The sequence below is a fragment of the Rhyacophila brunnea genome, unplaced genomic scaffold (assembly GCF_057557595.1).
Source record: "Rhyacophila brunnea isolate RB1 unplaced genomic scaffold, BYU_Rbru_1.0 scaffold_2, whole genome shotgun sequence".
Lineage (NCBI taxonomy): Eukaryota > Metazoa > Arthropoda > Insecta > Trichoptera > Rhyacophilidae > Rhyacophila > Rhyacophila brunnea.
Window position 1 is genome coordinate 54017150 of NW_028232859.1, and position 13408 is coordinate 54030557.

The 13408-nt window shown below is 32.1% G+C and overlaps 1 protein-coding gene across 5 annotated transcripts in view; it reads left to right on the top strand.

The window, feature by feature from the left end:
• The window catches only part of LOC147072516 (RNA-binding protein 24-like), a 150772-nt gene extending 142331 nt beyond the window's left edge, over positions 1 to 8441 (top strand). For 2 of the 5 annotated variants that reach the window (XM_085946920.1, XM_085946923.1), the window contains 2 exons: positions 3948 to 4186; positions 6973 to 8441. In XM_085946920.1, coding sequence (XP_085803046.1) covers positions 3948 to 4186; positions 6973 to 7121 — 388 coding nt within the window. In that variant the 3' untranslated portion in view covers positions 7122 to 8441. The remainder of the gene's footprint in view (positions 1 to 3947; positions 4187 to 6972) is intronic. The other 3 variants (XM_085946924.1, XM_085946921.1, XM_085946922.1) reach the window with 3 other exon arrangements.
• Positions 8442 to 13408: the final 4967 nt, after the last annotated feature.

Genomic DNA, 13408 nt, shown 5'->3' on the forward strand with positions numbered 1-13408 from the left:
ATTATTTACCGAAGGTCGGTAGTAACCGAAATAGCTATCGATTAAATAGTTCACTTTCAATATAATTAATAGTATACTCAAAAAACAATCTACAAAATATAATATGCTATCTCAATTAATGATACATTTACGAAGGTTAACTTTTTATTAACCAATCCATATTATTTTTACGCGGGACACTTTTTGTTGTTTCTTTCTAATTTATTTTACTCTGTATTTAATAATTGACGTATGTAATATAAATAATATATTTAATATCGTTTGCACCTACGCCACTGCGGGCGTCTAGGTAAAATGTAAAATAAACTCGAGACTTCCTGAAAAAAAAAATGCGCTGTCATCCGTGGAGAAGGTAAACAGAAAATATACATTTTCTTCGAATTCAAAATGTTTTTTTTTATTCCTCATATTTACACGTTTTCATATATTGAATATTATTAATTTAGTTTTATTACCTCGCTTTGCTATACCTATACTATACTTAATATTAGTATTATGTAGAATAGGTATGTAAGCATTATAAAAATACATATTTTGACAGTGATCAAACACCGCATATAAAAAGTAACACGCGGCGTTATCTCCATATAAACATTATTTACGATTACAGACCAATAATTTCATAGTTTTTAAAGACATCATTAGTTTTCACATTATAATTTAATTCCTTGCAAGTTGTATTCTGCTTAGAAAATTCTCGTATAAAATTTATTTTTACACGTTAAATAATCGTAGTGCCGGGTGTTATCCACTTTATGATACCTATGTACCAGTCGCGAGGGGTGGAGGCAGACAGTTAAGATTCGACATAAATAGTGCACACTAAACTTTGTCAGTCATACTTATTTGTTTTCATAATTAACTATTTCTTTTATTCAACGAATAATTCACAAGATTTAAGAATGTATCATTCTAATTATTGAACATACATAATTTTGAAAAACACTTTCTAAGAGAGTATATTATAACCGATAGAAAAAAAAAATTGAAAAAAGTAAGCCACTCCGACGCGGAATCCAACCCTGTATCTCCCGGGTTTACGCCCCATCCGTCGCTTTACCAATATGCTACGAAGTGACATATGTCACTAACTTTTGACTTTATACTATGACTTGGATTAGGCAGGGTTTAGTCGAATTTTAAAGACCAACTACACATTGAATCAATGAAAACAAATACGTTTGACTGGCTAGCGTGTACTACAGGGGACACAGAATTAATGGGAACTGAAATACCTAACGGGTGTGGAGTAACAGGCAACCGATCTCAAGTGTGGAAGAATATGGGATAAACTTAAACACGCATCAAGAATACGTCATTCTAAACTTGTCCTTCGTTCTGACAACTGCTCTTGGTTTATGCACTGACGCTCATTCAATTTGAAGGTTGCTATAGACAATATTGCACGCCTATAATGTGTGTTTAATTTTCGTAGAACACTTACATTCAAAACCCTGCTTCAAAATGTAGCATATCTGAATAATATTATTAATCTGTTCTGTGGTGCAGGTACTATTTATGTCGGATCTTAACAGCCTACCTCCACCCTTCGCCACTGCTACGGACCTATGCAGCGACTAGTCTAGTGATATGTGTATAATTAGGTTTATTGTATTCAGTAAACGTTGTTCTTTGCTGATTATTTTGCCAAATATAAAAATTGACAATCGATTAAGAGCGTACTTCAGTGACACGGTAAATAGTTTTCAACAGTAGGTGCGACGACATTTTGCAATCGTCGCCAATCGGAGTCCGACAGGCGAGGTGTGCACACGTCGATTTGTTTTGTCGTGGCGTCGGATGAAATTATTCTTAAATCGTGTAAAGATGACTAAAAAACTTTACGTATGTACTTAAAAAAGAAAACATGCCAATGAATATACTATTATTATTACTAATATAACAATAAACATAACATTAAATGGACGCATGTTGGATTTTTATGACAAATTGTATTTCGTTCGGCACGCGTCATTTGCACAATCCGCGCATCGCCTAGCCACGATCTTTTTAGACCATGCCTCAACTGAAAAACTGAGCTTAAAAAGGCGTACAAAATAAGTTGACATGTACTTAGGACCGCAACCATATTGATTATTATGATAATAAATATAGGCGGTGGAAGCTTTGGAAGCTTGTGGAAGACACCCACGGTGGCCGCGCGGCTTAATCGTTGGACTATCACGCCGTGGGTCTCAGGTTCGAATCCTGGGTCTGGCTAGTACACATATTGTTTTTCAATTAGTGTGTGAGTCAGGGTATGGACCTAATAGGTTGAGCAAGTGGCTGACATCCATTTCTCGTAAAACAAAAATCTGTCAATACAAACCTCTACTTTGTGATCATATTAGGATCGGACATGGTCGAAAGAAGAAAAGGAAGCTTTATAATGATGATGTATTATCGATGAGACGAATTTTTTTATAAAACAACGCGATAAAATTGTTTTTTTAGCTCTATAAGGCCAAGCCATTCTTTGGCAGGTATTTAGAACAAAACATGGCGTTTTCCAGAGTGTTTGTACAAGTGCGCGAAAACACATTTGAATAATAAATTTGCCAGTGACACAAATTGTTGTTTTCCATCACGTCATTCGTGTTTTTTTGAAAATAGCATGACGCCGTCATTAATATTTCTTTTATATTGTTGAAATAAGTGTGGTTGGTATGTGTTTGAAAAATATTAGTCTTTCTGGAATTTACTTTCAATGTCATTAAGACAATTTTGTCAATACCTATGCAAACGTTTGCACCTGAATCAATTTAAAGTGTTCAAATATCTATAAAACTTAATCTGAGGTAAAAATAATATTTTATAATTAATTCGAATTACTTAATATAGGTAGGTACGTATTATGAATTAATTTTAACAATTGAAACCTGTCGAGCAAAAAAATATATTTTCTTTTACTGCACTATTTATTTTTTCCGATATTTCTAAGGCTTTAATTTCTTGCCAATATGAATTCTCTGATAAAATATCTGCATCCCATTCGTTGCCCATGTGCACGTGTGCGTTACCCATGTTGCCCGGTGGCCATTAGATATAATTAGCATTTTATTTAAATGTGGTAATTAAATATTAATTGAAATGTCCTCATAAAGTATCCCATTCACTAAAATCTAAATATTCATTTAATCGTTAATATCAGCTTTGAGTTCTGTTATGGATAACAAATTATCCGTTATTAAATAAAATTAGCGACGTTTTAACTAAAAATCTATTGATACGAACTGAGAACCACCAATGGTTGGCACGTACTGTTTGTATGGGATATCCGCACATACGTAGCGTGCGTCGACTGGATACGATACGCTGCGGAGTTCGGAACGCCCACAGCTTGCCGTAGCAACTGACGACCGCTAGTAACCCGCATAGTGTTTCTTCGTTTCCAAAACAGAGTTGCGTACATGCTCGAGAACTATCCCCATGCCCAACACTCTGCGCCTATAACTATTAATGAAACGCGCAAAAAGAGTCAAGTGCGCATGGTGTAATTGTAAAAATTGAGTAGTCTTCGTGTCACGTTTTTAATTAAAGTGCTGATTAAACGTCTGCGCCTACATGAACCACCGAACGCTGCGTTCGGTTGCCTCGCTTGCCTGTCGACCCTTCGATCGTAGTAAATGTAGAAGCCAGTCGGCGAGATATACTCGTATATATATAACGGGTGGGGTAAAAACACAACCACAGACCCCGTTAATTTGCGCGCGGGCTAAATGCGAAAACTGAACACTCATGACTGAATGGAACACTGATCTGTTTTCGTAAATAGGGCCTTAATACAATATTTTTATCTTATAAATATTTCGGTGTATACTTCATAATCCATAATTATTATGTTTGTCCGTTGTATTTTTGTTTTATTTTATCGTAATGTAATATACCCGAATGAGTGTAAAAACTGAATCGTTTGAATATTATTGACAGTTGGCTTGTGTTTTTAGGATCCCTCCAGGGTACATGTACCAGCACCCGGCGTACGTGGCGCAGGGCGGACTAGTCCAGCTCCCCGCAGCGACTCAGCTGTCCCACGCGGCCCTGGCAGCGGCTGCCTCGCAGTTCTACGAGTACCAGAGCGCGGCGGCCGCGGCTGCTGCTACTGCCGCAGCCTATCCTGGCCAGGCAGCCGCTGCGGCAGCCTATGGAAATGGATTCGATACTTATCCATACACTAGCTCAGCAGGTAATTGACTAAACATTATTAAATATCGTGTATGTAAACAAAACCATAATAGTTTTGGTATATTTTGGGCGATACGACAAAATTGCGCACACCTTTTCATTCATAGATTAAGAATACATATTACACATAATATTGTTGGTTCATATTTTTTAAATTAATTTAGCCCTGCCTTACCAAACTATAATAGATACAAAATATTATTCTATCTATAACATATTCAAAGTTATCTATGATTTAATTGCATAATTTTAGATATTCTATAGATAGACGAGTATTTTTTTTACTATTATCTATTATGGCTTGGTTTCGCAGGGTTTAATTGAATTTTAGAAACTAACTAACACCATCTGTAAATTATTGTAGTCTTATTTCAATGAAAACAAATACGTATGCCTGATAAAGTTTAATGTGCACTATTAATGGCGGATCTTAATAGCCTACCTCCACCCTTCGCCATTGCATAAGTAAGTAGGTACCTACTACTTTTTCCCATTTTTGTATGTGATAAAAATAATAACATTTTTATTTCTTCACCCAGATAATTTGTTAAATAATAAATTAAGCATGATGTAATTTATTCAGTAGTATTATTAAGAACTTACTAATTTTAAAATAAAATATCATTTTTGCTCCTAAGAAAAGCACATGGACCCACCCCTTCAGAGTGGTAATTATTAATTATCTGATTTTCCTCCATTGAATAAACAATACGTATTATTTGTAGGTACTGCAATAATCTAAATGTACCAAAAATAAAACTATTCTGTCAATAATTGATTCCCGTCAAATTGAGCAAAAATCCGTTCTAATGAAAAACTATGACTATATATCCAAACTCTACTGCATAAAGTAATTAGCATACCAAGTCAATGAGTTTCATGGTGATTAGACTTTTTTTTATCATTTTATATAGACTTATTTCTATTAGATTAGGCCGCCAAGCAACCTGCAAGGTCAAGCGAGGCAGTTGGCTATCGCCAGCTGGCTCTGCTAGTATATTCTAATTTATAATACTTCTATATAGAATTTTGAATGATTCAAAGTAAGTTAGCATGTAAGTGCTCTTATGTATCAAATATCTGATAATAATGACAGCACTTATCATCACCATTAAACGGGGTCGATCCACTGCTGGATGAAGGTCTCCCCATACTCCCTCCACTTTTCGCTGCCACGTATATACACAAATCTTAATGAGTTCGTCCATCCAGCGGGTTTTAGGGCGACCCTGTGGACGGTTAGTGCCCCTTGGGTACCACTGTATGATAGCATTTGTTCAGCGATTGTCCACTCGCCGAGCAACATATCCAGCACATTGCCATTTCATCTGCTTAGCGACCTCTATCACGTTGCCTACTCTTGTCTGCTTCTTTATCCATTAGTTTGTTTTGTGATCTTTCTGCGTTATGCCCAACATGCACCTTTCCATGCGTACTCGTACTTTAAGCGTACTCGTAATTTTTGGATTTCTCTTACAATAAGAGTCCATGTTTCACACGCATACATGAGCGTTGGTAGCACACATCGGTTGAAAACTTCACGCTTAAGACACAATGGGAGGTCACTTTTTAAGATAATTTTCAAATGCCTAAATGCACTCCATACCAGTTTGGTTCTGCGAGTAATGACAGCATTATTATTGGATATTAGATACCAATCAAAATCAAATTAATGTTCTTGAATCTAATAAAATTGGAGGATTACTGCCTTCCATGCTCCGTAAACAACGCATCAGTTTTTGATCTTAATGCTATATGACCATTTTTTTGGTACGAAAGCTCATGATGAACTGTGATACGGTGAAATGTAATACGTACAATTTACATCTACAATTTTACTCCATTAAAAATGGATGAATCTTTAGAAATCGAGCTTCAATATTGGGACCATACCTAAATAAGATTTGTATCAAATCAAAAGGATATTTTTATAAAAATCGATGTTTTTTAAAATGAATATAAAAAATTTATGAATTAGTCAAAAATCTCTCACAAAAAATAGAAAACTTAATAAACTAAATTTAATAATAAATATGACTATAAAATAATATGTAATAATAACGTGGGACCCTGCAACAAATTCACATTTTATAACATGTTTCTTATATTGTAGGTTTATCTTTGACTTAAAATAAAAAAAAAAAATTTTAATGTTTTCAGACACATATTTATTACATAATTAATAGAATTTAAATTGTAAATTATCTAAAAAATGTCTAAAATTGCAAGCTTCGTATTTTTCTGCTAGGTGCCTCTTTTAGAAAAGCTGAGTAAAGGCTTCATCTTAAGGATTGCGGGACTAATAAAAATTGACTCGTTATTCTAAATTTGACAATACAATATGATGGATAACACAAAACCAATTAGGTTTGATTTTATCGCTGCGTTCATGGAGATGCCCTTACAAACAGAAATTGTACATTGCCCACCTTTAGTTTCGGTTCATCTGCATCATAGTGATATAAAATTTCTAAATGGCTGAAAACTGCTCCATACTAATCAGTCGACACCTCATTGGCTGTATACAGTTTAATACCAATACTCCGACCAATAAATGGCCCCAAATATTTGACGGACTGTCAGAAATTATGTATGTATCAAATCTAAGTGATCTTAACTATAAGCCTATCCTATATGATAAATTAATGGTTACAACTGACCATTTATGAATGAACACACAAAAAAAATTATTACATATATTGAATTGTGGTATTTGGACATTGACGCAAACAATATCGCTTTGTTACATGATTGTCATTTTATGAGTTGGTTTCTATTTTCTTCCAGCTGCAGCAGGAGCGGCAGCGAGCTACATGCCACCTTACGCCACGTATGCCACGCTTCCCCAGGCCGCACTCCCCGCCGGCAGCGTCCTCCCCGGCCTGTCTCCCTACCCTCAGAGTCAGCCCGCTTTACAAGAAGCCCGCATGCAGTAGACCGGCACGCCGCCGACTTCGCTCTGCAACTCTTAAAAAGCAATCATACCAATATTCTCAAGCAAATAATCCGATACTGTGACCAATGTTAACTTGTCGGACTCATTGATTATTTGGTAGTCTTGGATATTTGAGGTTATCTTTACTTACATCTATTTAGTACAGTAATTAAACTCGTAATTCTATTTTATCCATTTTATTATTTTTGACTATACGTCTATACTATAATTACCCACCTAAAACGTATTGTCCTATAATTTCAAATGAGAACTTAATATATATTTAGGAATTTTGTAATGGAGGAGAGATGCTGATTTCGAAAGTCCGTGTCTTATTAACTTAACCTGTTGATTTAATATTTCAATGTGTAGATAAAATAATAAAATGAGCAATTTATTCTAGTATCTTCACTTACCGATTTTACTTATAGTATCTCGGTACAGATGGCTCTGCAGTCTGAGAATAAATTTAGTCATAGTCTAAATTCGTAAACTAATCTCATGAAGGAAAGCAAACTTAAATTAATATAATATATATCTTAAGACATGTAAACAGAGTAATAATGTTAATTGAAAGAGATAAGAAATGGATCAGTGTTGGATATAGTCAAATTAGATTAAACATAAAGGTTAAATACCTATTTTTTTTCTTTGTTGTAAGTTCTATATTATATTTACTACATACTGCTCATGAAACATAAACATCTGTAAGTGTTATTTGTATTGTAATTTAATAATTAAAAATCATCCTTGATTCACTTTTAATGATGAATAAGTGTAACAGAATCTAACAATCTTTCGTAAAGCCATAAATATACATAATAATATACCTTGTTAATTAAAAAGGGTTTGTAAAGTCATTAGATCCAGTGAACCAGTGCCATCTTTTCAATTTGTATCCATCTGGTCATTATTTACCACAGCTAGAAGTACAAAGAGTGAAATCATTGAATTTTTATAATGTGCCTATGGGAAGGAAGAGTTACTTTATTTTTGTATTTTTGTGGGTAAATTTTACAACTAAAGAGAATTGTTCAGATTTGCATTAAAAAAGAAACAATCTGAGTTATACAAACTACCCATTTTTATTTTTTCAAGAGATATCATAAAAGCTTATCTTCCGTACGCCATAATTTATTGTTTTTTGAAACAGTGAACTTCGTATTAATGGAAGTTGTGCCAATCAGTGATGGTTATTTGTCTATCTTTTTATAATTATTCACTTACCAAAGGTATTGCCGTTATTTTTAATTTTATATTTTCACTAATACAAAATACAAGATGACATTACATGTCGAGAAGATGTGAGGTTTTCAATATCAAAAAATGAGAACCAAGATAGATAAAATTGTTTTTTTTTTTTAATATATAATATTATATTTACTTATTTATTATAATAAATTAGGTGTAAGAAGTATTAACTTTTTGTAAATGATTATAAACTGTCAGTTGTATAGTTATAATTGTATTATTCCATAAATAATATTATATAATGTTTTAGTTCGTATTATACAATAATTTTAGTGAATGTTTCTCATGTATGAGAAACAATAAACAATAATAGGATTAGTTCATAAAAACAGCACAAAAATTGATGTATAGTAAAAAACAATTTCTTTATTATATTTCGATGTAATTATAATATTTAATTATACTAGTCCATTATGAAATAAGTCCTAAGAATCTGTCCTAAATGTCTAACAGTCAAGAAGTCTCTTTGACGTAACACAATACTTAACCAAGTTATCAACAATTTTATCACGAAATTATTCAACAGCACAAAACTTCTAAAATCATCAAAAAATACATAAGAATCAATCTAGCTTGTTTTTTTCTTTAGTTAGATGCCGAAAGTAATGATATATTTTTCTTCAAATTAAGTATCATAGTTTATTTTATACACATCAGCATTATTGTTTATTCTAGCAAATTTACTTACCTGTTAAACCTGAAAGTACTACGCGCACAATGTTGCCGTATTAATAAACAATAGGCACACACTTCACAGATCACGAGCGCCGGTGCTAAATTTCACTATAACAGTCGTTCACACAACTTCTAGGATCGGTTATCAGTGTTCAACAAGAAATAAGTAACCAGAAGACAAGCCACACATTACAATGCAGACTCCTTCAGTTTACTCACTGAATGATTTACCGACCTCATATCATAGAATTTGCAGTATTTGCTATGTGCGCAAACTGTATCACTAAGGGGTCAAAAAAATAATGCATATATATAAATGTTGATCATCAAATTTTATAATGTTAATTAAAATTTGAAAATTTTTGATTGACAGAATAGAAATATACAATTAATAATTGTGTTGTGTATCTTTTGAAGCACATTAGAGATATCTGGCATTACTAGATATTTGTTATATATGAGTAAAGAAAAAAATATCTTACAAACAGCCAAATAATGCATGTAGAAGATATGCACAATGAACGATGACGATACGCTAGTTTGATTCTATACATCCATAAAAAGATTCAGTTATTCAGTATTGAATTTATTACACATTGATTTTATATTCTAATGTTGTAGGAAGATTCACCCGGTTAGCCGAATTAACCTTCAATAATCAAATCATTACTACTAAAAAATTATTTGTCAGCTTCTAGGGAATCTTCACAACAATAATTTAAATTATTACGTTGATAAAATATGTACTTAACTTTAGCTTTAGCAACTAGAATAAATTTGCATAAGTAGTTATTATAAATTATCTTAAAATAATAATGTTATGTATGTACAACCTCTCCTTGCATAGGTCATTGCGTCCAAGTTCAACAGTAATCAACATGTTTAAATAATAAATCCGTCCAAAATGTGCCTTTATAAATACACCTCTTTTCGAAAAAGTTTATTTTTCAGTTAAGAGATATTTGCACATTTTGTAAGGTTTTTTTTTTGTTTGGTAAAATATTAATTTACCTAGTTACCCGTAAATTACTCTATCAAAAGTTTATAGGCCTTTTAAAAGTTTATTGCGGCACTTGTCTCTTTTAAATATTTAAATTATTTAAAATCTGCTTCGGTCTACTAGTAAGACTGGATTATAAACATATATAAGTACTTAAATATTTTTCTAAATGTCGACTATCACTGATCTTCTGCTGTGACAGTGTTTAGTTATAATAAATGTACTTAGTATTTTAAAATTTAAATAATAAATAACTTTAATGTATAAAAGCCATATTTTGAATATTGGCTTAAAACCAATTTTGTTTACAAAAATGGTTTTATAATAATACAATATATTATAATATTAATTTTATTGCTACTCCTATTTTGTTAAATATTTTGTTAGCAAGTACAAGTAAATTATTTAAGAAAATAATCTACATAATGAAGGGAATCACTTATTCAATAAAATCATATTAAAATCTTGCCCTTCATAAAACAAGACTAGAATAAATTATTTACTGTTTAGTTTAATATATTGACTATTTAAATAATTTTTAGCATATAGACCGAGAAAAAAAATAATAAATTATTTGTCCCGCTATCTATGTAGATAGCTATTTTGGCTAAACAGATTATTTTTAAGGTTTCTGGAATAATATTTAACCAGATGCGACAACTGAATAAATATTGTAATATTCGACTTAAATATTTTTCAATGCAACATACCAATAATTGTTAGGTTAAACAAAATCTGAAAGTGTCTATATTTGTTTATTTAGTAAAAAAAAAAAACACTTTATCAGCGTAATTATTACATCTCTGACAAATGATTTATATAGGCCTGGCATAAAATCTATGTACCGTTAGCTCACATCTCAAAAATAAAATGTGATCCTATATACACAGACATCTTATTACTTTTATTCAATTTTTATTTTCCCACATCCCATAATCATAATGCATAACAAATTAATTACCATTTTCGTTTCTACACAGAACATAATATAATGGACCTACACAGAGGGGAAGTTAAGGAGTTGAAGGCTCTCTACTAACAATGCAACTGTGGGTGCAATGTGATTTTAAATTATCGCATGACTATGGTAATATTACAAAACAAAATATTTATGAAAAGTGCTGGATGGTGCACACGATAAATGTATGAAATGGAATTTAAAACATATTGTTATAAGTTAGCATATTATTGGAAATATAAATAACATTGGAAGGCGCCTATTTCCGAGAACCGATAAGTCCACATGATATATGTAAAATCTAACATGAATACATACAGATTGTACAAACGATAATAATGGTTATACGAATTTGAATAATAATAATAAATAAAGTCTGGAAGCCTTCAGTATGTAAACGTCAAATTTGTGTTGAAACGCAAGACAGGACGTGCTCATGCGGTCTCTCATGGAAGTTCAAGGTTAATTTGGATATTTTCATACATTCTCGATAGTCTTCGACGCGATCGTGCCCAAAAATTGGAAATGTTCAAATTGCTCACGGTTCCAGGGAATGATTGATTCAAAAGTGATCGGGGGGCAATCTGTCAATGTAATTCGAACCCATAATATTTAAAATAGAGAGTGACTCTTCATCATCATATAGTCATGCATAGAAGCTCTATGTTTATATTCCTTACATTTATTTTTTATTAAAATATTCGATTTGAGTGGTCTTTTTACTTTTCACAAATGAAATCCTCTTGTTCTTCCCATCTTGTTTTGGCACTAAAGAATCATACCTAGTCCATTTGTTATGGTAAGTTCAGAATTTTTTTTAAATATTATTTATTGTCTTTACATTTCAATAAAAAAAAATAGCTACATACCTACCTAATTTGAACTTATAAAGTTGATAGCGTCCATAGTTTAAAATATTATCGTATTGCAGCAAATCATAATAATTATTACCTAGGTATGTATGTATGTAAGCAATCTGTAGTTTGATTAAAGTTTGTAATAGGTTCACTTGGTTGCGAAAATATACCGGATGAGATGTATATAATTACTAAAGACCAGATTATATGCAACATAAAAAGTTTGAAATATGCATAATATGCATGAAAAGTGTCAAAAAAAATATTAATAATAAGATACTTATGTAAGTACCTAAGTAATAATTTTTAGTTTGTTTATTTCAAAATCAAATTGTCGATAATTATTAATTATTAATTAACAATTATATAACATTTTATTACTCTCTTGTAAACGTTAAAAATCAGGTACTGTTCCAAATGTTAGTAAGATTGTGTCTTCGATCACTCAAAATATGTGATTATATGAAATAGTGGAAAAGGACCGTTCCACATCCACTGAGGTAACTGGGCAGTATTTGAATTTGGGTGTTATGTTAGCACTTTATTCTTTCTGGCAAAAGTTCACCCGTCCCATTAATAAAACTATCACTATCAATTTGACACAAAGTTTCAAAGGCTGGGTATTGCTTAAAATGTTTTCAAACTTTTCTCTAAGCTTACACGAGAATACCTCTGGCAAAGCGGAGTTCATTCGGCGGATTTTATTCATTAACTGAGAATAGATTTAGTCAACGCCAAACCTTGAGTTTCAAGTTTTTTAATACTCGCAGTTATGCGGAAAGATGACTGCTCACCACAGCTATGTTTTTTTTATATACTAGAATTGTTAAATGCTTCCTTGGATTGACAAACTGCCATAGCTTCTGCACTATCGAAGTCATTTTTAGGTAAAATATACAATAACCAGTTGGAATGGGCTAAATATGCAAATGCATATAATCCGGTCACTAATAATTTCTAACATTTAAATAACATGCTAATTATATCTAATGCCCACTTGATGGGCAACGCACCAGTTGCATTGCTTATATTTGTAATTTCATTGTGATATATTTGGAAATAATAATACTCTAATTTATAAAAATAATTACCTATAACAGGGGCGGGCAAACTTTTTGGATGGAGGGCCAAATTCAAGAATTCAAAATGAGCGGCGGGCCGCAAGTAAAATACCATTTTTAGATATACACTATTTATTATCACAAAAAATAAACATTACAAAAAAATTAATGAGAAGAATGAAAGTGTTGTGCATTTTTTCAAATTCAGGTGTTAATTTTGTGGTTGATATTTTCAAAACTGCTTGTAAATGGGCATCGGAGATATTTGATCGTAAAGAATTTTTATTGAGGATCATGATCGAAAATGTTTGTTCACATATATAGGTTGATCCAAAAACAACGAACATTTTTCTTGCATAATCTTTAAGTTGTTCGAATTTGTCTGAATTAAGGGCATTGTAAAATTTGGATATATCTTCACGACGATGCAATTCTCTTAAATCAGTGTCACACTGCAGACCAATAATCTCAAGTTGTAGCTCTGTC